The sequence below is a fragment of the Lathamus discolor genome, chromosome 7 (assembly GCF_037157495.1).
Source record: "Lathamus discolor isolate bLatDis1 chromosome 7, bLatDis1.hap1, whole genome shotgun sequence".
NCBI lineage: Eukaryota > Metazoa > Chordata > Aves > Psittaciformes > Psittacidae > Lathamus > Lathamus discolor.
Window position 1 is genome coordinate 18,558,678 of NC_088890.1, and position 24,430 is coordinate 18,583,107.

A 24,430-nucleotide genomic window follows, 5' to 3' on the forward strand; every position below is an offset into this window, starting at 1 on the left:
AAATGTGTTGAAAGAAAGGGTGAAACTTCTTGAAAGGGTTTAGAAATGGCTATATTTATAACCTGTTGTGGTAGGATTTTCAAGTCCAGTGTTCAGTGAAGCTAGACTGACAAATTTATTACAGTTATAAGGCTGAGAAACCTATCAGAAGAAATACAATAGAAGGTACATTTTTTTGGTGAAGCTTTAATAGGAGCTGAAACAATTCCAACAAAAGACTAAATTTGGTAAGGGGGAAAAAGTCATTTATTAAAACTTTCTAAAAAGATTGAGTGACCTTTCTTTAAAAAGAGTGGTCTTTTTTGTAAAAATTGAAAGACTCAACCTTTATAACAACAACCTAGTAAAAGGCTATATTAGAAACTGGCTTCTTTTGCAAGTTCAGTTATTTTTATTGTCAATAAATGGTGTTATGCAATAACAGAAGCACTGTTGCCTTTCTAATTTCTCTCAGGGATTGAAGAAATTCATAATAAAAGCATTCAAAATCTAAACTGGAATAAAAAAATAGAACACTCAGGTTTATACTGCAAGAGACAGAAACGATAGGCTGAGAATTCAGTTCATAAGGAAACTGTGCCAGAACTGTGAAGGTGGTGTGATTTCTTCTACCTCTGCTTACAGTAAAAGTCAAGCTATTAATATGAGGCATCTTGACAGTCACATAAATGCATATATTAAAATTCAAAGTACTTTTTGCTTCTGTAGATGTAAATCATTACAGAGTAAGACAAATTTAATGTAAGACCAGATGGCAATAGCATTACTTAGAGTGGATAAAAGTTAGAGGCTGACTTGTATACCCAGTGTAAATGGACTAAGACTGAAGATGGTGTCTATCGTCATCCCAGAGGAAGAGTGGACACAAAATTAAACAGTCCAGCCTGTTCAAAGCAGCGTGGGAAAGTGGTTGGAAGACTTTTCAAATGACTAGTACCTGCATGGGATTGGATGCACATGAACATTACCAGGCACTGTATTGCTCCTCAGTAAACTTGCTATGGTTTCAAACAGGAATCTCAGATCAGGCCAAAGCTGACGGGCATTCTGCCCACGTGGCTGGAGAGATCAGTGTTGAGGAACTCAAATGAACCTCCGCTAGGGAGTGACAGGCAGAAGCTGTGGTTGGTTTTGAACCAGATAAACACACACTGATCAGGTACATAATTATAGGCAATAACCTGAGGAAGCCAGCTTCAAAAGGTTCCCTGCACAGCCTGTAGAGAAAGATACCTCTGGTCCCTCAGAGCACCTCCAAATGCTCAGCCTCAAGCCCCCATCACTGTCAAGTATCTCCCTCCACTGCCTAAAGAGGCAGCCTAGGAAAATAGGCTTTCTCATGTATAAATCATCTGATGTGACTCTCACTTAAAAGCCAAAGGTGTATTCCTGTCCCTCTTGTTCACATGCATCCTCCTCTTGCTCTCAGGAGGAGTATGTTCTCACTGTGCAGCGGAAGACGGATGCAGTCTACGGAGGCAAGTGAAGTGCTGCTTGTTAGATCAAAGCTAAGCATCTCTGCTCAACATACTTCAAACAGGAACTGAGGATGGTGGTTCTCCAAGTGTTTGCTTTTATTGGGTTTCCTGTGTTCAGTTTAGGGAAAACAGACAACAGGAGTTGTTTGAAATAAAGCTGTAATTTACTATCCTAACATGCTGAGAAGCAATTAGATTCAAGCTAATTACTGTAAATACTTTTTATAATTACTTGTAAAACATTCCACTACCTGTACATCTGCTAAAGTCAGTTGAGGCCTGTAGTAATATTTTTTTTTCTAAGAGAAGGCTTAATGTTGTTACTCAAGGGCCAAACTGTTTTCTTGAAATCTTCAAAAAGGAGTAGCTATGCTGTAGAAACTACTGCTGGAAAACATCTGTTCGGGCATGCATCCCCTTGACAAGACTGTGTGTATCAGTAAACTGAAGAGTTGTCTAGGCTAGTTTATATTTCACAACTATCTCTACTACTACCTGGAAAGACTGTTCCAGAACCTAAAAAGATCTTTGTCAAAAGAAGAATCAAATAATTTTCAGCTGAATACTGATTTTCTTAAGCTTTGTCCTATTATTCAGGCTTTTCTCTCTACTTGAAGTGTACAGAAAACAATCTCTCCCTTAAGTCCTTCTACCACAACCATTATTTTTTAGTTCAGCATCAGTCACTTTGGCCTGGCCCTTCACACTTTCACAGGCACACACACCAGCCGGAGTTCCACCACCTCTGTGCCCTCAAGGTCTGCCACAGGTCTGCCAACTCTTGTTTTGAACTTGACCCAATGGTCTTCAGTTTGGGCATCTATTTCTGCACTGCTGATGGGTGCTCAGCCAATCCCAGTCTGTTGTTTGGGTTCTGGTTCACCTGAAAAGGTCTCCTGAGGTCTGGGGGCAATTCCAAGAAGCACTCGTGGATAGTTCACATTGGTTTATTTAAGCATACAATAATGCATTGGCAACTTTCTTCCACAAAGGGTGACTTTCACACATGTACAAGTCTTTCACACATAAAATATACATCTTAGCTGTCAAATAACAAAACGCAAATACAGGAATGTGTTGTTGGGTTGTCCTACCATTTATGAGCTTCATCTTAGCTCTAATCTTACTACACAGGACAATTAATCATAATCCTGCACATAGAATGCCATGGGACCTGCTGACCATGAGGTTGAGAGCAAACCTCTGTATACAGGAATGTGAGTGGGAAGACAAACTAGAAGTCCATTTTTTCACGTTATTACCCTTCTCCTGCAGTGGAAGGATATTTCCTTGCACACCTTTACCATTTTAGCTTGTTGTAACATAGAGCAGCTTCACACAGGTCTTGTGCAGTTGATGACAGAAATGCTGCCAACCACTTCTGCACCACTTCTGCAGTTGACAGAAAAGCCTGTAAGAAGCCAAGGTGATGGCCACAAGCTGCTCTGGTGGGATTCCACAGCTCTCAGACTTTCCTGTTGGTCTCGTATATCTTATCAATGGTATCACCTCAGGAATGTTTATGAACAGATAGACTTTGGACCTCCAAGTGGATATTAAGCTTCTATAGCAATAGAGGTGTACCTCCAGAAGGTAAGTGAAGAAAGAAGAAGAAACCAAAGCATCAGTAAAAAACCTAAAAATATTTAAGAAGTGTTGAAGTGGTTTCATAGAAAAACCTCGTTTCTTACTGTTTTCCCTTTGAAATACTCCTGGTTTAAAATCCAGATACACAAGACCAGTCAATTTTTTCAAAACTGACATATGGCAAAAAGTGGTAGCAGTAAATAAAAGCACATAAAGCTAAACTGCACCGTTCTAAATGTTAGTAAAAATGACAAAATAAAATAGTTGCTATATAAACTACGCACAGGTGTGTAACATATTACAAGCAAAAAACATAGCTCGCAATTATAAACCTACACTATTTATTTCACTTGTCTGTAATTACATTTTATACATGTTTGTTTAGTAATATCAATCCAAGACATCATTTTGAGGATATAATTAACGGCATGTTAGAACAGAATGCGTTTGATTGGTTTGTGTTGCACGAGAGAAAAGGCTTTGTTAGCTGTATTTAAGTGCCACCTAGTGTTACAATCCAACAATTTCGCCCAGAAAACCCTCCTGAATTGCAGGGCTAAGAAAAACCGAGGGTCACAATCTCAGTGCTAACAGGAAGTTCTTAATCCATGTTTTGGCATTCATGGAGTACCCAATCTCACACATAACGCTTCTACTGCAGGCTGTGATCAAGCAACAGTGAGACCACGCCAGTGTTAAAGTGTACATTTGGTCATAGCAGCACAATTAGGCAGTAAATACAGCTCTCAGGCTCTCACTCACAGTTATCTAGTTTTTAAAATGTTTATACCAGTGATCCAACATGAAGATAGAAGTATCTAATGAAGACACAGTATCTAGGGGGGAAGAAAGTGCTTTTTAGAAAGATAAGGTTTTTTCTGTAAAATGCAGTGTAACTGGAAACTGTCAGGGAGGAGACACAGATAACACACATACAACAACAGAATATGCTGTCATCAGGTCCCAGTGCATTCAAATATGCAAGAGAATGTCTCAAACAGGGGAAGTTGAAGTTAGATATAAGGAAGAAGTTCTTTACTGTGAGGGTGGTGAGGCACTGGCATAGGTTGCCCACAGAAGGGGTAAATGCTCCATCCCTGGCAGTGTTCAAGGCCAGGTTGGACAGAGCCTTGGGTGACATGATTTAGTGTGAGGTGTCCCTGCCCATGGCAGGGGGGTTGGAACCAGATGATCTTATGGTCCTTTACAAACTATTCCATGATTCCCCATGTAAGCGTCTTCTATCTATAAATCTCTCTTTCCATAAGGACCCTCACTGACTTCACGTGCAGATACAAGGAGCTACCTATCCAAACTGGCCTTGCTACTGAGGAGTTCTGGCTGTTACTAGCAGTCTTTCAACAAAACTAAGTTGTTTAAAGCTTATATACTTGACAGCCTCAGAACTGATCTAGGTTGGGTTGCTCTTCTAATGAAAAAAAAGAACAATACTGAAAAAAACAATGCAGAGCTTATAGGTCATTAACTATGAGAGGTTTGTGCACTGTCACATAAAGCAGTAATTAAGGAATGATGGTCTCCATCCTGTCTGTTTCAGCAACACTGAACAATTGATAGTATCTGTCGCTTAACTAAAATGCTCTTTGCATTCTCTCTGCAAATGGCATATATAGTGGCTTACGTAAAGCAAACTTCAGTTTGTCTCTATTCTGTTCAAAATTCATTAGATACTACACGAAAGAAGGATCACTGCCATTACAGAGAACTGGTGCAGCTCAAAGTAGGACATGCAGAACACTTAGGCTTCCCATTGAATTTAGTAAGACAGTAACCATTAGGTTTTCACACCATTAGGAAGGAGGACTGGCTCCTATTTCATTTGTTGGAAAGCCCTGTCTTTAAATCACAGTGGTAAAAAACAGAAATAGGATTTTAAGTACTATTTAACCTGACTGCTGCAATAAGCAAGGGTGAGCTGACAAGTACATCAAAGAACTTCAATTACATGTCAAGAAGGGGATTAATATGAGTTTGTTACAGAAAAATAAAATCAGAGAATGGCAAAAAATAGAGAAAATAAAGAGCTGAAGAATCACAAGCAAAATCTTATTGTCAGTGTTAAGAAAGGCTCATGACGAAGCATCTTAAACACAAGAATCAGAGAACGCGTAGAAGGGAATGAGGGAAGACAAGCTTTCAGAGCGGCCTTTAGAAATCACCTGCAGCTGCAAATGGGTGTAAATCAGACAACGATGACAATTAAGAAAAATGAACTTTCAGCTGTTATTAGAATTGTTTGGTTTATGTTTTCTGTGAAGTACACACACAAAAAGCAGATTAATTGTGCCCTTTTTTTTAATTCATTTTGATGAAAGTTTGACTATAAGGGGTTACAGACAGTCTCTAACTCTTCAGCTTAGAGGCCTGGAATAAACTCTGCTCTTCAATAAGCAAAGGACAGGATCACACCATAGGGTCTGGAAGCGTCGTGGAGAATCTGCCTGGCATTCACACCGAGCTTTCTGTGCCAAAACTGTAACGTTGTGCCTTGTCCGGCAAAGCGTCAACAGGCTTCAATAAGCTTCTACGTCCCGAGAGAACATGAACGGAATGGGAGGCGCAGATTCTGGAACAGGCAATGCTACCCCCTCAGCCCTTTGGAGTGGGTTCACTCCGCGCACCCGGGCTGCGAAGCCGCCTAAGCTCGCCCGAAGTATTGCCCAATGTCCCGTGCGTGTGCTACGGGGAGGTTCGAGCCATCACGGCCGCACAACACCCAAAGCGCTGTCACCCGCCGACGGCTCTCGTCCCGTTCGGCCCGACCTGCCCTGTCCTGTCCTGTCCCGTCCCGTCCCGTCCCGTCCCGTCCCGTCCCGTCCCGTCCCGTCACAGACGCCGCCGGGACGCTCACTCACCCCTAACACTCGCTATCCCAACCACGGCTCCGCAGCCGCCCCCCCCCCAGCAATGATTGGTCCCTGCCTCCTCCGTTCCTCCAATCGCAGTGGAGAAGGCGGATCCTGACCTCGCTTGATTCTGCCTACTCGGACGCAACGGGGCCAATCAGCGCCTAAGCCTAGGCCCCACCTTTCCGGCCGTCTCCATGGCAGCGGGGTTGGGGGGAAGAGGGGTGTGGGGAAGGTTTAAGGCGGTGCGGAGGCCATGGTGGGTGGTGGTTTTCCTTTTTGAAGCCGGCGAGGCTAAAGGTAAACTGTGTCTTCGTGTTTATTTATTTATTTCTGTCTCTTGCCTGACTTCTCCTCCCTCCGTCCTACAGGATGGTACGTTCTGCTGGACTCATAGGTTGGCCTCTCCCCCCCTTCCTCCCAATGGTAGGGCTAAGGGCGGCTCCTGCGTGCCCCTTTGGGTCCGCGGGCCTGAAGCGGGAGCGTCCGTCGCGGCCCTCGATGGCTTCTGTCGAGGCAGGCGCCCTGCCCGGCTTGCTCACGCCTTGGGCCGCTGCGTGTGAGGTGCCCGCCCTGTGGGCGGGGGGTGCCCCGCTGGCTGCTTCGGGACGGCCGCTGGCTGTAGGCTAGTCTGGCCTAGAGACAAGAAGCGGGCGCGGTTGTGCTCCCCAGGCGTTACTGTCTCCCGCTGCCAGTGAAGGTGTTGTCTGAAGAGTGGAAAATGGCGCCTGGGGCAGCAAACAGCATGAGGTTCCCCAGCTGAGGGAAGGAGCGTGGAGGGAATGTGCTGCGTGCTAAGCGAGGGGAAGCATTAGGAATGGGCCGGTTGCATGGAAGTGCTCTTTAGACCGTGGCAAAACAAATCCCTAGAAAATGGCTCTGCTGAGGTGCACGTATGAATATCTTGCTTCAAAGTTACATGTGGATGTCTTAACAGAGCATGGCTTTTCCTGATCTTCTCGTATCTAAAGGATCTTTAAGGTCTTCCACCTTTAAGCATTGCCAGTGTGTGATGAGTTCTTTCATCACCTAACACAGCAACAATGCAGACATCTCTGAGGTGGCCATAAAACACTTCAAGCCTTCTGGAAAGTGCTGTAGGATCTCAGTTCGTGTGCAGAGGGCAGCTGAGCTCCTTCATAGCTCAATAAACCCCACGATAAGGTGTAAGCAATTTGAGGTGTGTTACAGCACTGGAGAGCTGAGCTCAAGAAGTTTTCGCTTAGTTTTTCAAACACTCAGAACCACTCAAAAGTGGTTTAGGAGATTAAAGTTATTTACTTCCATTGCGCCTATACTTAAACACTATGTGAGAGGTAGTTATATTTACAGGTATAACAGTGTTTGGAGTAATGTGACAAAAGCTAGGAATCACTAAGCAGTAATACACAAATCATGCAGCACATAGTTTAAGTGCATGGATATAAGCGTCTGGAACTTGAGAAAGCTTAATGCTAAAATATGACTCAAGTCATACTTCAGTTCTCGTGAATTATTAGGATACAGTAAAATACTAAAACATACTGTGAACATTGGTAGTGTGCATGTATTCAAATCATAATGTAGCCATGTCTTGTGGCAGGCTTTGTGCAGATAGGTGATACGTAAATATTGCATGCAGCTTTATGACATGGAATTGTTTAATACTGAAAAGTGTATGTTCATGTATGCCTTTGGAAGATGTTAATTTCACTTGGTTTTGCTTTTATAGGGTGACAAATCTGGGGCAAATGACTGAAAATGTCATCCTATTTGGCTCAGGAGGTTCACCTTGCTAGACGACATGAAGAGATGTAAGTAGTTGCCTCACAGCAGTTTGTATTGTGGTCTTGGGAGACCTCCCTCACTGCACACGACTGTCGACTGTCGTGTGGACAGTGAATCCAAGCTCTGCACAGAACACCGTGGTATTACAACAAGAGGTTCGTGTTCCAGGAGGTGGCACTCTTCCTTCGTGAACTATTGGAATTCGCATACTTGCCTTTAAGGGTATTTAGATTGATGAGGTGTTTGACTCCCAGTGGTGGCACTGGTTTAAGATTTCCATTGTTAACCTCCTGTCATCATTAAATTCCTGTTTGGGGAAGGTAATTGGATTCTGTCACTCTATGCCTCAGTTATAGAACTGCTTCTTTGTTGCCCTGTAAACTCAGATAGGGAAGCAAATGCAGTAATGATTCAGAAAAATCTGCTTTTCTTGTAACAAACAGTACTTGCCAATGAGCAAGAGTAGTACTGATCAAGACACCCCAACCCACCCTGTCTTTCCTGTTCTGGGAAATTCAGTGCTTCTAAGCACCTTTAGCGTATGAGGACTGCTGGTTTCAACTTTATAGCTTCATACAAGCACAGCAGGTGATGCCTGCCTTGTACCTTTTCCCTCCCCCAGCACACCCACCCTACAGCTGGCTTAATTAGCCCCATAGTTTAGAGAAAACTGGGTAAGGTAAAAAGGTTATTTTCTAGCTCCTGAGCAAAATGTTCTACCCACTTAGCAAAATGTTTTCCTTTGTAGACTGTCTCAGAGATCAGAACTGCTACAGCAGATGGAGACTTATCTAGGAGACAAAAAGACTAAAAAGACATGGCAAACTCAAGCAGCTGATGCAGCTCATAAAAGGAATGCAGCACTTTTAAATGTAAGTTTCTGCAACTACCAGGAACCGCATTGAAATGTCATGGTTATGTAGCTTAGAGCATTAAAAAAAGTGTTTGCTCTATAGTTATCAGTTGAATTCTCCTATATACAGTTCCCTCTTCTGGAACTTGACCAAAGTATTAAATGACAAGTCTTTATTATCTGACGGCATCACTACATATTTCCCGTGCCCTTCTTATATGAGTCTTGTGGTGGCAGCTGCTACTGTCTTCTTTTGGGGTTTTTTAAAGTACATGTAGGGATGCAACACATGCTATTACATGTCTGCCTAGGAGAACCTAAAGAGTCTGACAAGACTCACAGTACCTCTACGCTTTGATTCAAGATGCAGGGTTGTGTTTTGAAACAGGGGCTGACCAGCCTATAATGCTTCTAGTCCAGGATAAGAACTATTCTCCGACTATGGTTGTGTGAAGTTGTGAAAGAAATTCTCAGGTGACTTCAAGAATCTTGGAAGTCTGTAAAAGCAGTGTTTGGTGTTTCTGGCTCTGCCTAGTGGTGATGCTGTTAATAGTGTTCATAGCTGTTCTACATACCTGTTGTCGTATTAGGTAAGATTCATGTTTCCTAGGTAAATTCAGGCAGACGTTTGGGTAATTAAAAAGATGTAGGTTTAATGGCAGGGGCTCTTCTGGAACCCCTAGCATCTGAGTTTGAAGAGATTGCAATTGACCATGATGTGACCATACACTTGACAAATGTTTGTGTGTTGAGGAAATAGCAGAAAACAATTTTCTTTGAACTCTGAACTTTGAATTTACTAAGGGTCATATTGCATGTGTTGTGTTCATTGAAACAGTAAGTTTTACTCTAGGAAATTACAAGATTAATTTGTGTCACCAAAAATTTTTGTTTTTTCATACAAAGCCTGGTTAAGACTTAAAATGTTCACATTTTGGGTGGGTAAAATTCTATTGCATGCCTTCTTGGTATTTAAATGGAAGTTACATTTAAGGAGTGGTAGACACAGCAGATCAGGAATACCTTCAACTATTCTGTGACAAGGAACTTGGACTCTGGTGCTTTTTGGGTGGGGGCAATCAAACCTTCTGTACTGGGTACAGATGAGAGTAGGTGCTTCCATGGGAGGCTGGGGAGAAGCGGATATGGTTTGTTTATTTTTTTCCATAGTTCATAGAATCACAGAATGGTTTGGGTTGGAAAGGACATTAAGATCATCTAGTTCCAGCCTCCTGCTGTGAGCATTGATCCAGCCATTGTGTCTCCCATTTTCCATATGCATTTTATAAGAGATTTTTATTTCATAAATATAGATTTTTGTAAATTATTTGTATTCTATAAATGCGTTCTCAGTTTACAGATCCAGGCAAACATAATAAATGCAGGTTATATTTCTGCATGCTGAAAGCTTGTTGTATTGGAAATGTTAACAATAGCTCAGCCATATACAGAGTGTAAATATTTCTGCAGTTAAACAGATATTTGCCATCTTCTGTCACATCCTCAAAATTGTTCCTTTCAAGTGTCAAAAATGTTGGTGTTTGTAGGGAAAAAAGGCAAAAACATATGTATCAAAACAAATTCTGTTGCAGGATAAAGAAGCATAAATCAGTTGAAATCTATTAATTTTATACTAGTTTTATCAGGCATACACTCCTGCAGATGCTTTCTGATAACAGAAGAAAACGGGGGGGGGGGGGGGGGGGGGAAGCTATGCAGAATAATATATGAGAAGCTTGAAAACAAGACTGATTAATGTGCCAGCTTCAGAATATTGTTCCTGATACCAGGCACTGTACATTTCACAGTTACCATGTGGAGAGTTGTTGATTTGGCCTACTCAAAAATACATGGACATGACGAAGTGTTATTTTTTTATTTGCATTTCTGCTTTTCTGCATGTAAGCAAAATCAGTTGTTTTCAGGATGTGATCATAGCAAAAAGGCATTTTTCTTTCTCTGTGCTGCTTGATACTTATGCACAGGAAAGCATTTTGCAATTAATTTATTTTTTAATCAGTAGAAGGCAGGGAACTAAGCATTATTTTAATTGAAATTTTTACATTATAAGCACTTGTTTGGCACTTGAACAGAATTGTAAGGGTATTTTCCTTTATGTCTTTTGAGGGAGACTGCAGATGAGGGAAATCTGGTACTTGTATAATGTTGTAATAAAAGCAGAAATCAGACCAGTATTTGCCATCTTATTCATGACATTTGTAAGATTTCTTGTGTTTAGAAATATGTATTACTGTGCAACAGCTTATAACATGAAATAGCAAATAAAGAATATGCTATGTACTAATTAGTATTGGGGAGGTAATTTAGACCAAATTCACTTTCCTTCACAGGCATGTAATTGTAGAATTATTGAAGTGGGAACCTGCCAGACTGATATCAATATAAGTGACAGCTGAATTTGGTCCCCTAAAAGTGATGCATGTGTCATGCGTTCCATTTTACCTCTGGGGAAGGGGCTTGAATTGTTTGTGTTCCAGCCCTTGTGGTTTTAAGGGAAGCACTGCAAGATGCTCTCTTTTTTCAGTTCTGTGACATATTAGATTTGTGGGTGTTTTTTCCACAGTGTTTTTACACTGCTGATGTATTTAGTTTTATATTTATGATGAGGATTTATTTTTCCTAAAAAGCTAACTAGTTGTGTAGACACACAAAAAGTGCCATCTAATCTTTTAGTAGTTCCAGTTATTTTCTAAAGCATACTACACCTTCCAGCAAAAATTTATTTCACTGTCTGTCATTAAATCAGTATTCTGAACGACAATAGACTGCACAACATACAACTAGAGTGAGCAACAAAAAGACAAATCCAATATCTAGGCTATGCCAAAGTGACCTTCTCTACTAAACATATATGCACAACTGCCATCTTCTTTCTTGCCTAAAAGACACTCATTTCCTATCAGCATAACCATTCCAATGACTTTGTGGAGTAAATAATTATCTTGACTGATAGTCTTCCTTCCTGTGAACATTCCTACAGGAATTAGGAGGAAGAAATCAGAAACAAGGAAAATTCTATGGAAGAGTATGAAGTGGACATAACTGGTTGATCCTTCTATTCAGTATGGTGATAACTTCTCCAGGCTCCGTCTGAGCCATACTGATATGAGCTTCATTTGGTGCTAATTGTGGTGTATCTGTTCAAAGTACATGCAACAGAGAAATTCTTTCCTTAGGTTCCTGAAGTCTGTGCTGGTCTCTGTTATTTTGATATTGTGACTTCAAGTGGCTTCTATTTTTTGCTTATATTCTTCCTGTATGATTATCCTGTTGTCTTTTCTCACCTGAAAAAGATCAGCCACTATTTCCAAATCTGAGCCTCAGTTTGCTCTTTCTCAGACATCCTTTAGCTTCCTACAAGGGTGTGGACTTTGGTGTAGAAAAGGGAAAATAGTTTTGCTTGGTTTAGGTTAGTAATTATATGCAAGAGAATACAGTCATGCTGTAACAGGAAATAAAGTAAGATGAACACTGTAAATTGAATTAACTGAGTTGTGTATCAGTAAGTTGAACTTCAACTAAAATACGGCTGGTTTTTGCTTCTATTAATCATACTTTACTGAATTTGAGTCATATTTTTCAAACTAAGCTTGAGTCGAGCACTGTTTGCTTATTGATGTGTTCAGATTGGCTATTATTCAATACGAGTAATCATGTTTAGTCTCTCTTATGGATATGCTCCTCCAGAATCTCACTCTTCTTTTCAGCAGCAGTGGTGGTGAATATTTGGGAAGTCCCTTTGGGGAATTTCCTCTCTCATTTAGTTTTTCTGTTGTACTCTTCACACCCGCTCTCTGCTCCCAACTCTGCCATCTGCTATACTTTCTTTCCCCCTCCACTCTGTTCAGCTTTGGCTTCTTCACACCCCACTCCCACGTGCCTTTCTGTCTCTCTTCATCTGCCCACCACTCAATCTCTTCAATGTTTGGGTATGGAACTAAGCCCACAAGAATGGGTCAGAACTTTAAAGGGGGAGGGCGCTTAGTTCAGGGGGATGTTTTGATTTGTTTGTTGCTCTTGTTTTTCGGTTGTTTCTTCTTTTAAATTATTTAGGCCTTTGTGAATCCAGCACATATCCACTGGCCAAGCAGAAACCCAAACACTGGGGTGGATTTTTTTGTAAGAAGGCTATGTGAGGTGCATTGTCATCCAAATTTGTCTGGTGAACAGCTTGCTGCAGCTCTACATTTTTGTGCACATGCTATGCATGCATATTAGCAAGTCATCTTTGTCTTGAGAAGTAAAGATCTTGCACATAATTTGCCTAGTTACTTTACAGTTACAGTAGCTAGAACACATAGTTGAGGCTTCATGCAATACAGATAAAACCATTTTGTTCCTCTCAGAACAGAATTCAACTAACACTGTTTTACAGCAACGGTCTTCTGTAGTCATGAAATTTATTCTTGTACCAGAAAGGTACAGCAAGCATATTTAGAAACTGTAGGATGTTGGTCTTGCAAGTTGGATTTCAGAACAGAAAGAGTAGAACTTCACTGTTAATATTCAAATGCTGTTTAGCTGTAATGAGTTTATTTAGTTCATTTAGATGTCTTTCTGTGAGTTATTGATGTTTAAATGTCATTATGTGAGTGTGGATTTTCCTTTTGGAATTACTAGTGTTTGTTTTTAAAATGTACTTTGCCTGTGTTTTAGGATATAGAAGCAGCGGAAAAAAAGCTGCAAGAAAGAGTGCATTTACATCCACATCCCGATACTGTTAAGTTAGAAGTAAGTCCTGGAATTCTGTCTTTTCATTTGCTGTTTACCAAATATTATGCCTTTTTTCCCCCCTGAAGCATGTTTTTAAAGTGAAAATAATTGATTTTAAAATCCAATGACTGGTATAGCCAAAGGCCTGTGTACTGTGTAGCAAAGCTGAACCTAAGTTCTAGGGCAAGGTCCCTAGATTCTGGAGCATTCTGGTGGAAATACTGAGCAGCTTTCAGATCTCTACAAACTTCTGTTTAAAACTGAAGTCAAATATAAAAATGAATATAGTGAATATCAGGAGTTTACTGTGTTTGTTATGTCAAAATTACTTGGTTTGCTTTATATGGTCATCCTGTTTTCAGTTTGCCACAGATTGTCATCTTTACATTTTAGGGTCAAGAGTTTATCAGCATGAACAGGAATATTTTCACTTCTCAGAGTTATTTTATGGTTGTATGGGAAGTACTGCTACAGCAGGAGCACTCTATTTTTACTTCTCAACCTGCAGTTCCTAAAACATTTAAAGATAAAATTTTGAAAAGCAAGTTACTCTGAGCACCACATATTATCCTGATACAGCATACTAAGTTCAGTTCCCTATTCTCAACACTTTTATCAGTGTAATGCAGTGATGAATAAATGATGAGGCCAGAAACATTGCAGGGAATAGGAATTGGAGCACAGCTCTTCCTGATGCAAACTGAACATCTTAACCACAAGGCCACTGAATCAGATTCCCACTTGTGTTTTTTGCATCAGTGGTTTGTGGGTTCTTCATTGTATGGTGGCTTAGTTTCCACACACATAGTAACACAGAGGGTCCCACACTGATTTGAGTGCTAGGGCACTGTCAAAGGAGGGGAAAGGTACAGGTTTTAGCACTGTCAGCCTGTGAAGAGGGGTGGTTTGTACACTAGTTTCACACCTGCTGGGCAAGTGTTGTAATGCTTAGGCTATTACTTCAATGAGAGGCATCACTTCTTGTTCTGGTTACTGTTAAAAGTTTTTTGTGTCATTGCATTTTGTAAACAGCCTAATCCTATGATGGTGACAGGGTGCACACTGAGTGTGACCATTTAGTCAGGGTTTTCTTCATTTTTTTAGAGATTTTTAGGCAAAAGTGTACTTTTTACTAGATACTTGTACATACTCAATTATGCTAAGAAAGATGCCAAGGACCTAATATTGAACCTATTCAGAAGTAGTTTTAGACTCCTCTGGAGTCATTGGATCAGTTTTGGACTGCTGCTTACTCTGGCCTGTTTTAGCTGTTAAACTTGTGGTGTGTAGACCAAGATCTGTGCAAACTGGAGAACACAGAGCAATTGCTCATGGTTGCAGAGATGTCTACACTGTGCAGCAGCGGTTGGATTTGAGAGAGAACAGAGTTACTATTTGAAGGAGAAGATCCTATTTCAGCCTTTTTTTATACTTCTACAGCAGAGTGCTATAAATAATGGGAAAAGAAAACTTTCTTTCATGGTTTCAGATTTTTGTGCGTGCTTTGTTCCAAAACACTTCTGAGCATATTTCTCTCAGCCATATATGTGCCTGTATTAATATACTTTGAAAGTTATGGCTATAATGGATCCCCAGCTTGCTAAGTTGGAGTAGTTTTGTATGACAGCACATATGCTTGTCAAAAAAGATTCTTTGAGTAAATCTGTTGAAGAAAATATTTTTGTAAATCTGCAAGAGCCATAGTTATATCTGAGTTACATGTAAGGATCAAAATGAGTAGCCAGGAATCCAACACCTCTGCAGGGAAATGTTCCGTTCTGTGGTATGCTGCTTCTGCATTACATACTTAAGTAAAGAAAAACGGCTCAATGCACCATAAACGTTTCCTACTATGAAGTTACTTTTTTTCTGAATGGACATCAGTGTCTAAAATTACTCACATTGGTGGATGGATTGAAGTGTTGGCTTGGTACAGTTCTTTGTTCACATTATTCTGTAGAAAAATATACATGGCACTTAAATTTTTCTATAAAATCCTACAGAGTTATCCTTAGGATACTGACACAAAAATGATGAATGGTGTGTCCATTGCATAGATAAAAAAGTAGTTAAATCTATTACTCAGAGGCAGAGGGTAGTGCAGAGAAGGGGTTAGGTAATCCATTGTGGTTTTCATAGACCACAGGATAAGTATACAGGGGTTTTTGTCTTTTTCGTTTGTGATGCAAATACTGGAGCCAATTACTTCATCAAGTGATTTATCATATCAAAAATTTTACTCAAATATTGTGAACCAGATCACAGCAGCTTTTCTAGGATAACCAGTTTACATAGCACTTTGTTTCTAACATTAAACAACTTTTTCCCACTTCAAAAATTAGATTCCACTAACATACATACTTAAATGGAAAAGTTAATAATCACAGGAAATACTTTGTTAAAGGTACTGTGAGGGTTTAAACTGATCTGTTGCTTACCACAAGAGGGCACATTCAGTCACTTCACAGTTTAGGCTGCAGAATGAAATCTTTCCAGGCTGATATTTTATATCATACAAGAGCTTTGAAATTTCATGTGTAAGTATGTTGTTCTTTTCTGAATTGGTTCCCTCAGAAACCAAGATTTACTAATGCATTGCATATCTGTATTGGTTTTGAAACAGGCTGACACAGATTTTGACATGGAGTTTATTTTTTCTTCTGTCTTTCTCAGACTCTCTATTGGGCATCAGTAAAAGAATCTCTTCCCAAGTGGGAAGAGTTTCTTTTAGGAAGAGCAGAAGTTCCTATTGGTTTTAAGAAAATGAAAACTGCAAAACAGAACATAAGCTACCCAGAAGATTCACAAAAATAAACACTCTAGTTTCATTTCACTTTGCAATTTATGGCTTAAGCAGACAAGATCATCCAGATCAGGCAACAGGATATCATGTAATGTAAATCATTGAAATGAAAATGAACTCTATTGGGTAATTTGCTTCCATTGCCACGTTGTGTACACTTTATTTTTATGCTGTATTAGAGCAGCAATCCTCAAAGGGGCCTTTAGGATCAAAAATGAGAAACGCTGGTGTATAGAAACCCACCAAGGCAATTGCTTTTTCAGTATGAGAAGAGTTTTAGGTTATTTTTAATCCTCTGCTTCTACATATAAGTGTGACAAGTAAAGACAGATACATGCATTATCTTTCTTCACTGCAGTTATCTGTGCTGTATGCCTCTTTGTGCATGAAGGAGAAAGGAGGAATTTACGGTTAACAGGAAAGGTGGGCATCATAGAAGCCTTGCTTTAGCACCTAGAGTCTGTGTGAAAACCTTCAGCAGAGTAGTTGTAGAAGGAACACCTTGAATTTGCGCATCTTGTTTTCCCTGATTTTTGTCATTGCCACTTTCATCACTCCTACACCTCACTCCAGTCACCACTGCTGCTTTTCCCGACCTCCTGCTGCCTGCTTTGTGTTTCCTGTCTGATGGCTGGGTACAGACAAGAGGAAGTAAACAGATCTCTAGGGGTTTCTGCTACTTGGCTGCTCTTGATGCTGTTTTCTTCCTGTTGACGTAATCTACCAGTGAGAACTTTTGCTTAGGCATGAAAAGTTTGGAAGAAGCGAACTGAAAGGTAGCTGGCAGTGGCTGTAGAAGAAGCTGAGGAGACAACAGTTTAATTTTCAACCACTGAACAGCCCCTCTCAGCTTCCTCCTGCAGAGGTGCAGCGTGAGTTTTGACTGTGCGGTGGACTTAACTTGGTATGAAAGTTTAATTGCTCCAGTGCAGTGCTCTTTGAAGTATCAGTTCAGTGGAAGATCCCTTCAGGTGTGGAACTTGGCCTGCAGAAATCTAATCCTTCCTCAGCAAAGGAAGCTTAGGAAAAAAAAAAAAATCTTTGATTTTTTAATTTAATTTTTTTTATTAAGAACCTGGACTTGAGTAAATATATTGTTAAAATTTAATCTCATGCAACAACATCCACCCCCGACCTGAAAGTAGGAGAGAAAAAAATCTGCCAGTGTTTGAGGATATGAAGATATAATCATTGCAGATTTTGCTAGGCTACCACTGAGCTGCTTTATGCAGCTCCATGATCCATAGAGCTAAAACTTACTATTAAAAATTACATCTCTATGTAGCATAAAGAATCACTGACACAGTAAAGTCAAAACTTCAGCTGTGACGTATAATCATAGTATGTTTTCGATGGTAATATTAAGGGTTCACGTAAAACTTTTACTATTGAAGTGTCCATTAAACTGGTGAGTTTTTGCAGAAACTGCCATCTTAGAATTCTCCTGTTGAGTGGGTGTTGGTGTTTGTAACAATAACGTTGTTTTCATAATATGTGATGGCAGATTAGCACGCTTCTCTGCAGTGTTGTTAACAGTTGTAATTAAGGAATAAACAGTAAAGGGTGTCAGTCCGATGACAATTTCATCTATAGTGTCACAATACAAAATGTCACAAAATATTAGAACTGTTATATAACTACAAAAATATCAAATTAGGCTTTCATCTTACAAGCAGAGAAGTTAGAAAAAAACAAAACCTGGCATAGAGACCATTGCAATTTTATACCTACTCAGTGTTCTGTCACAGAGACAACTTGGTAATACTGTCTTCTGTAACATCACAGTGTGGTTCTCAATCTGATTTAGCGGGAATGTCTATGGTTCTTAGAATTGCAGAGTTCACATGTAAAAAGCAAATAATTGGAAGTTATTTGCTTGAGCAGTTGAGCAGACAAGAAGGGAAAGGCTATTACACATGATGCCCAGAATGAGGGGATGGGTGTGCAGTTAGTTGCTAACAAAGACTAGGGTTCATCCTGGTCTTTGCATCCAAAGAGAAATCACTTGAACTAAAATCTGGCCCCATAATTACTTATACGTGTGAATAATCTGGGTCTTTATCTCTCTGGACTCCACCTAAATGTGGGGACACAATGCAGATGCTCACTATCTCCTGGCCCCTTTTGATTTCCCTGGAAGGAAAGCGTGCACTGTGTGGCTGACTCGGCTGCTGGGTGGTGAGGAGTTAGTAGTGTGCTCTGACAGGCACCTGTGAGCAGCGTTAGTGTAGATTCCATGCTGCAGTTAGCTGCTCGGAGCATGTTTCTGATTATTTTGTTGTTATTGGGCGAAGACATTAAGATGAAAATGGAATTACCTTCTTTTTCTGCAGCATAGCTTTAGAAGCAATTGGACAAGTGCATGGAAAACTATATTGGAACATGTCCAGAAAAGGCAAAAATTAAGAGAGACATTTAAAGCAGGAGTGTGTATAGGTGACTGCTCTCAGAGGTGAAGGCCTTCATGCTGGCCTAAGGTCTGGGATATTTATATACAAAAAGGCAACTGCACATGCCTGAAGCAGTGCAACAGTGTAGGGGCAGGGCAGCAGGGATGCTGAGGTGCAGGGGTGTGCATTACCTGGTTCGTCAGAGACCATGGGGCAAGCAGTGGGAGGAAAGAGCTACACAGGATCTCTGTTCTACTTTGATCTGAGTACACAGTTTAATTGCTACAGCTGAGCTAGCTTGCCACTTGCCTTTCTATAGAGACAAATTGAGAAAGCAAATGTTAAATTGTGTTTCAAAAAGAACCCGAAACCAAACTTCCCCTAAACTGTTTGATACCAGTATGGTTTAGTATCAGCTTTAAATGACATATTGAATAGGTATTCTTTACCACATCAAGGCTGTAACTTCTATGCAGTTATACCCTATCTTATCCCAAGCTTTTATATAAAATAAAAAGTATACATTGTATATGTTTTATCATATATGTATGTATCTTGTGTCATTTTCTACACATCTTGTGTAAATATTGGGGTGTTTTTTCCCTCAGAAGATAGCCTCTTGCTCTACATTCTTTACTTCCTGCTTGCCCTTTTGAGTTAAAATGTATGTATACATGAGCTACAGTGGTCCTGAGAGCCTGTTGCTGCTTGTGCTTTTCTGGTAGGTGGGGAAAAGCAATTGAGAGAAGAGCGGTGAGGAAAACCAAAGGGTTTGCCTGCTTGTAAGTTAATCTTTGGGTATCTTACAAGAAGAAATAATTAATCACCCTTTTTTAGGTTTATGCACAGATGAGTAACCACAGTACTAACCCAGGAGCACAGCCTGTTCACCCATCTTGTCACCTCTCCCATCACATTCCCAAGCTCTTTACTTTCTCAGTTATTCTGGCTGTGGGGGCAGTAGCAGAAGGCATGTTACTTTTCCCTCAGATGAGAGATTTCTTACTCCACAGAATCTTTCTCAAGCCTATTAATTTAATTTGAGAGTACATATGAAATAATAAGATGGTTTAGACACATGATACTTGACATTTACTGTGGTAACCTCTTGTCTGCATTTATGAGGGGTCGTGTAGGGAGCTGGATTTTAGGCTGAGCTTAAAGTTCTTAATTTCTCTCTTTTTCACATATAGCAGGTCAGGAATGTAGCTGCTCAGTTTAAGCTTGTTGGTACTGGAAAAATTAGAAAACCAAATTTGAAATGGAATGTACTTTTAGAGGTTACATCTGAAAGAAAACATTATTTACTCCATAATGGTAATTTTCATAATATTTTAATAGTTGTGTTCAGATACAACGTGACCTTAAATATCACCCCAAATGCAAGCTGTTTTAACATATTTGTAATGCAGAAGTCTTCATTACTGTAATATTCTGTTTGCTCAAGGATTATAATCCATGAATATACTGTGTTACAGTCCAAATAAAGCTTTGATCCTATAGTCACTGCCTCTTTGATTTCAGTGTTATGTTACATGTGTGATTTGGATGTAAATAGGTGCCTCCTGTAGCCAAATGTATGGACAGTGATTAGGCCAGTGGTGAATACTTTGCTAAGGTATGGTGTTTGTTTTCCTCTGGTCTGAAATACTAATCTGCTGAGTGCAAATCGGAATCTCAGAAGTTGACTGCTGAAAAATCCAAATGTAATTAATTGCATTTGATTATTTGCACTTTTGCTATTGTTTCACAGTAACGGGGCTAAATCACTTTGGCTATATGATGACTAGCAAGATATGGATAGAAATACTTAAACCTTTGACAAGGAAACAGGTAGAACAAAAAACCCCACAGTTCTTCAGTGCATCCTCCTGCTGTGTCCGGCTCTTTGTCTTTGCCATAAATAATGTGATTTAATTTGGGAATTTGCTACTCCCTTTAAACACAGCTGAAGCAGCTCATGAAGCTGCACTGCGTTGTACCTGTTGTGTGCGTAGTCTCCAGTTGTATCTTTCTCATTGGAGTTTCTTTGCATACGGCTAGGGAGTATGCTCACTTCTTCCTGTAAGTTTTTATCGCTAGTGGTGATGATCTTAAAAATAAACGTGTGGTGTTCTTTCTCCTTGCTCTCAGTCGTATCACCTACCAGAAAGCCCTAATAGGCAACAAAAATAGTGTGAGACTGTATTTACATCACACTTTTGAAACAGATTCAAGCAGAGCCAGCTGCTGGAAGATTATTTTACAAATATATTGCGACTTAATAAAAGGAAAAATTAAGTAAATTACAGTCTCCTTGACGAATTACATAGCGTGAGGCCGCAGTAAATTAGTACCTGCCTCACAGCGGGGTTGGGAAACGGGATTTCGGTTTCGAGGCTTCCATGTGGTTTGTGTGCGTTCCCAATAGTCACGGTGCTCTAACTGTCGCTCAGTACAAGCTTCCGGAGGATAATTTGTTCAAGCAGCTTTGTTAAGCGCGGTCTAACCTGAGCGCTGCGGAGCTCTGCGGAGCCTGCCCAGGGGCAGGTTTGCTCCAGGCTGGAAAAGCCCGAGCCAAGCAGCAGTGGGAAAGGAAGAAGAGATGGGGACGCACACACAAAAAGAGCATTGCTCTCGTTTTCTAGAGGGAGAAGAGCGGCGATGGCTGGGGAAGGCATTGGGAACGGCGGGGGGGGGGGGGGAGTGTCGTCCTCGCCGAGCGGAGCCGGAGCTCCCCGGGAAGCTATAGGCAGCGGGATGAATCCCTTGGAATTGCCCGTAACGATAACCGTGACGGTGGGAAACGAATCTGTACATGTACAGGGGCAGGATTTCTCTGCGTAAACGAAACTATCTTACTCCTGTCATTTGGGAACGGTGTCTAGAACGAGCTTAAACAGCTGGTTAACTCTTCACACTGTTTCCCGGCCGTTTCCGGGTCCACTTGGCTTTTTCCTCTATAATCAGCTTTCTTTTGCTGGATTCATTCAGTGATGCGATAATCCAATGTTGGTAATATCTCAATTCATTAACATAATGAATCAGAAGGAAGAGGCTGATTATAAATCAGAAAGCTTCTATTTATGTGAAATATCTTGGCAACTGGCAGCAGTGAGGAAGACGGGAGAAGGGGTAGCAGACAGTTAACGGGACTTGAGGAAGGCGCTTGCGGGAAGTCTCAGGTGCTCTTCTGAGCGATTTCAACACCTCAGCCTTTCCACAGGACAATCCTGTCCATCGCAGAGGTCTTCCAAGCGCTCATCCCCGATGCGATTGGGCGAGGGTTTTGCTCCCGGCCGCTGGTAGCGGGACAGCGCGGCGAGATGGGGATGGGACCGCTCGGTGGGGCCGGGGCTACTCCCAACGCCTCGGCCAGCAGTAGGGAGAGGTGAAGCAGAGTGCCCGGATCCTGCCCATCATCTGGAGGGGCTTCTGCTCCCTACCAGCTTTTAAAGTTACTCATCAGTTGCTGCGTTTGCGGGAGACTGCAAAGATGCGAATGCTTGTAGGAAAAGTCACGTTTCGGTGTTGTTTCGGGGTTACAAACCCAGAACTCTGAGAGCAGCCCCTTCCCCTGCGCTCCACATCCAGCAATTCGTTGTCCCCGATGAGGACAACAAGGCGTTGCCCTAACTAAACACGCTCTTCCCGGGGTCACTTCAAAGCAGGGTTTTTCCGATTTAAGAGTACTGGTGGCTTGAAACAGCCACGCCAGAGAGCTGTTTGTGCTCCCGATGTCCCAGGGCTGAGTGCACCACCTGAGAAGGAAAAGTAACCTACCCCAACACAGGGAGCACAGGCGTCCGCATGCACCTCGTTTAAATGTTTTTAATTGAGGGCACGTGTTGCCCATGATTCAATCAATCAAGCAGTTGCAGGAGAGAAATAGGAGTAACGTGTGCTTGTGGCATTAGTTCAGGCAGGGTTAGCGGTACGAGTAGGCTAGGAGTAGTGTTAAACGGTCGGATAGGTTTCCTGGAGGGTCGTGGAGGACGGTAGAAGCAAGCTGGTAAAGAGTTTTTTCTCCTCTAAAGACGTGTCTACTGAGGGCTTTAGTTGTGACACTGGGTCACCCTAGAGAGTTGCAGAGCTGGTGGCTGGAAGAAGGGAAGGTCGTAGTGAGAGGAGGGTTAGGAAGGCGAATGGTTTGGGGTGAAGCTCGTTGTGGTGTAAGATCTGCTCGCCGGAGCACTCGGGAGAGTGTGGGGTGAGCATGGGTCACCAAGCAGCTCCATCATTACAGCCCCTCGCAGCGCACCCCCGGGGTAGCAGCCGCTCGCCCCCTCTTCCTGCACTGCCCCCAGGTGTCTCTCGGTGTCCCCCCCGGGATCGGAGCCGGCTGTCGGCGCGGCCCCGATTCTCTGGGGTATCCGAGGTCCACACCCGCAGGGGTGGCGAGGGGCGTTAGGGAGCAGACTGGGGAAGGACCACTGGGGCTGAGCGGCGAGAAGGGCGAGAGCTCGAAGGGCTCAACCTCGAGAGGTCCGTGGGGGGACCCTCGTGGGTGACATGAGGAATGGGCCGGCACCCTCGAGGTCCGGTGGCTCGCTCAAAGATAATGCAAATACTCGCGTAAAACGGCTTAAAGCGGCAGAAGGACGAGTCCTGCGGGCACCTGTGCGTCCGCGGGAGCCCTGCGGGTTGGGAAAGGCATGTGTCAATTTAGCTGTCGTGTTGACTTAAGCGAAAGTGCTAAGCCATTCCTAAACCTAAGTCAATACAGACTTAAGCCAAAATTGTTATTAACGAGCCCTAATCTGATTTAAGAGCCTCCGAGCGAGCCGTGTCTACACGAGGGGAGAGGAGGCGCGTCGCCTTGCGGTGCCCGGTCCCTGGGGGGGTGTCGGGCAAATGCACCCCCGGGAGGAAGGTGGAAGGCGGATTCGGGGCGGCGCGGCCTCCCGGGGAGAGCCAGGCCGCGGTTGTGCCGCCTGGCGATCTACCTCTGCGGGACAACCTCCTAAGGCTGCTGCCAGCGCGGCGGGCGTGGGGTCCCCTTACCCGGGGGGGGCGGTGTGGGGTGAAGCTGAGCCCCCTCCCAGCCCTGACCGGGGGTGGTGCCGAGTCCCGCAGCCCCGGTCTCCGAGAGGGTCATACCGGTAGATTATGGTTTTTTCCCCATCCCAGTGGGGCAGTTGAGCCCTCCACTCCACCCCCCAGTGGGGGCCTTTCTTTTCTTCCCCACCAGCTTTGAGCAGCCCTGTTTCAGATTGGCCTTTTTATGTTTGATATAAAGAATAGTTGTTGGCCAATTCCATCTTTTCATCGCTGCTCTCCAGGCCCGGGTCCAAGCGGCTTGTCAGATGCTCATTAACTCCCCCTTTGGCTCTTTCCAGTGTGTCTCCTAAGCTCATTGTGCCAAGAACTAGCGCTTCTTTCTCTTTACACGGCTCCCTTTCTGTGCTCCATCAGGGAGACAAATTACTTTCCAAAAGGGATCGCCAGGGATGGTTTAATGAGAATTTCTCTAGGGCTGGCCGTGGAAATCAATGTAGTTAACATTCGGTGCACTTAATTGGACTTTTCTCTTCTGCCTCCTTCAAAAAAACTCTGAAGCTATCCTGTTAATCTCTCATTTGTAATCAATTGTGTTGACTAAACAAAAGTCTAGGTCGTCCTTTCTTCCTGTCCCAGACAATCCTTTGTTGCCTCTAAATGCCTCATTCTTGAGTGCTCCTGGTCTTGTAGATGGGTCCGATTTTTGACAGTTCATTATTGCGCTTTTGTCCATTTAATCTCCCTTGCTGTGTTTTGCATGTGCATGCCTTAATGAGCTCCGTTGGCAATTAACATGTTTCTAGCAGCAAACTGGTTGCTCAGACGTTTGGAGAGCGGAGTGCAGGGAAAAGGGCAACGCAGCTGCCTCCAGGTTGTTCGCTTCCCGGTGCCCGGCGGGGCGCACCTGGCTGCTGCCCGGTCCCAGGGACGCACCGGACCGGGCCGAGCCGAGCTAGGCGGGGGGTAGCCCG

At 42.4% G+C, this 24,430-nt stretch overlaps 1 protein-coding gene across 3 annotated transcripts in view; it reads left to right on the top strand.

Moving 5' to 3' along the window:
* The first annotated feature begins 6,153 nt into the window (after positions 1-6,153).
* Positions 6,154-24,430, top strand: part of CEP15 (centrosomal protein 15) — a 35,353-nt gene continuing 17,076 nt past the window's right edge. For 2 of the 3 annotated variants that reach the window (XM_065687844.1, XM_065687846.1), the window contains exons 1-4: positions 6,154-6,232; positions 7,644-7,725; positions 8,448-8,571; positions 13,230-13,304. In XM_065687844.1, the coding sequence (XP_065543916.1) occupies positions 7,673-7,725; positions 8,448-8,571; positions 13,230-13,304 (252 nt within the window). In that variant the 5' untranslated portion in view covers positions 6,154-6,232; positions 7,644-7,672. Of the gene's footprint in view, positions 6,233-7,643; positions 7,726-8,447; positions 8,572-13,229; positions 13,305-15,959; positions 19,982-24,430 lie in introns of those variants that run through there. The other variant, XM_065687843.1, reaches the window with a different exon arrangement.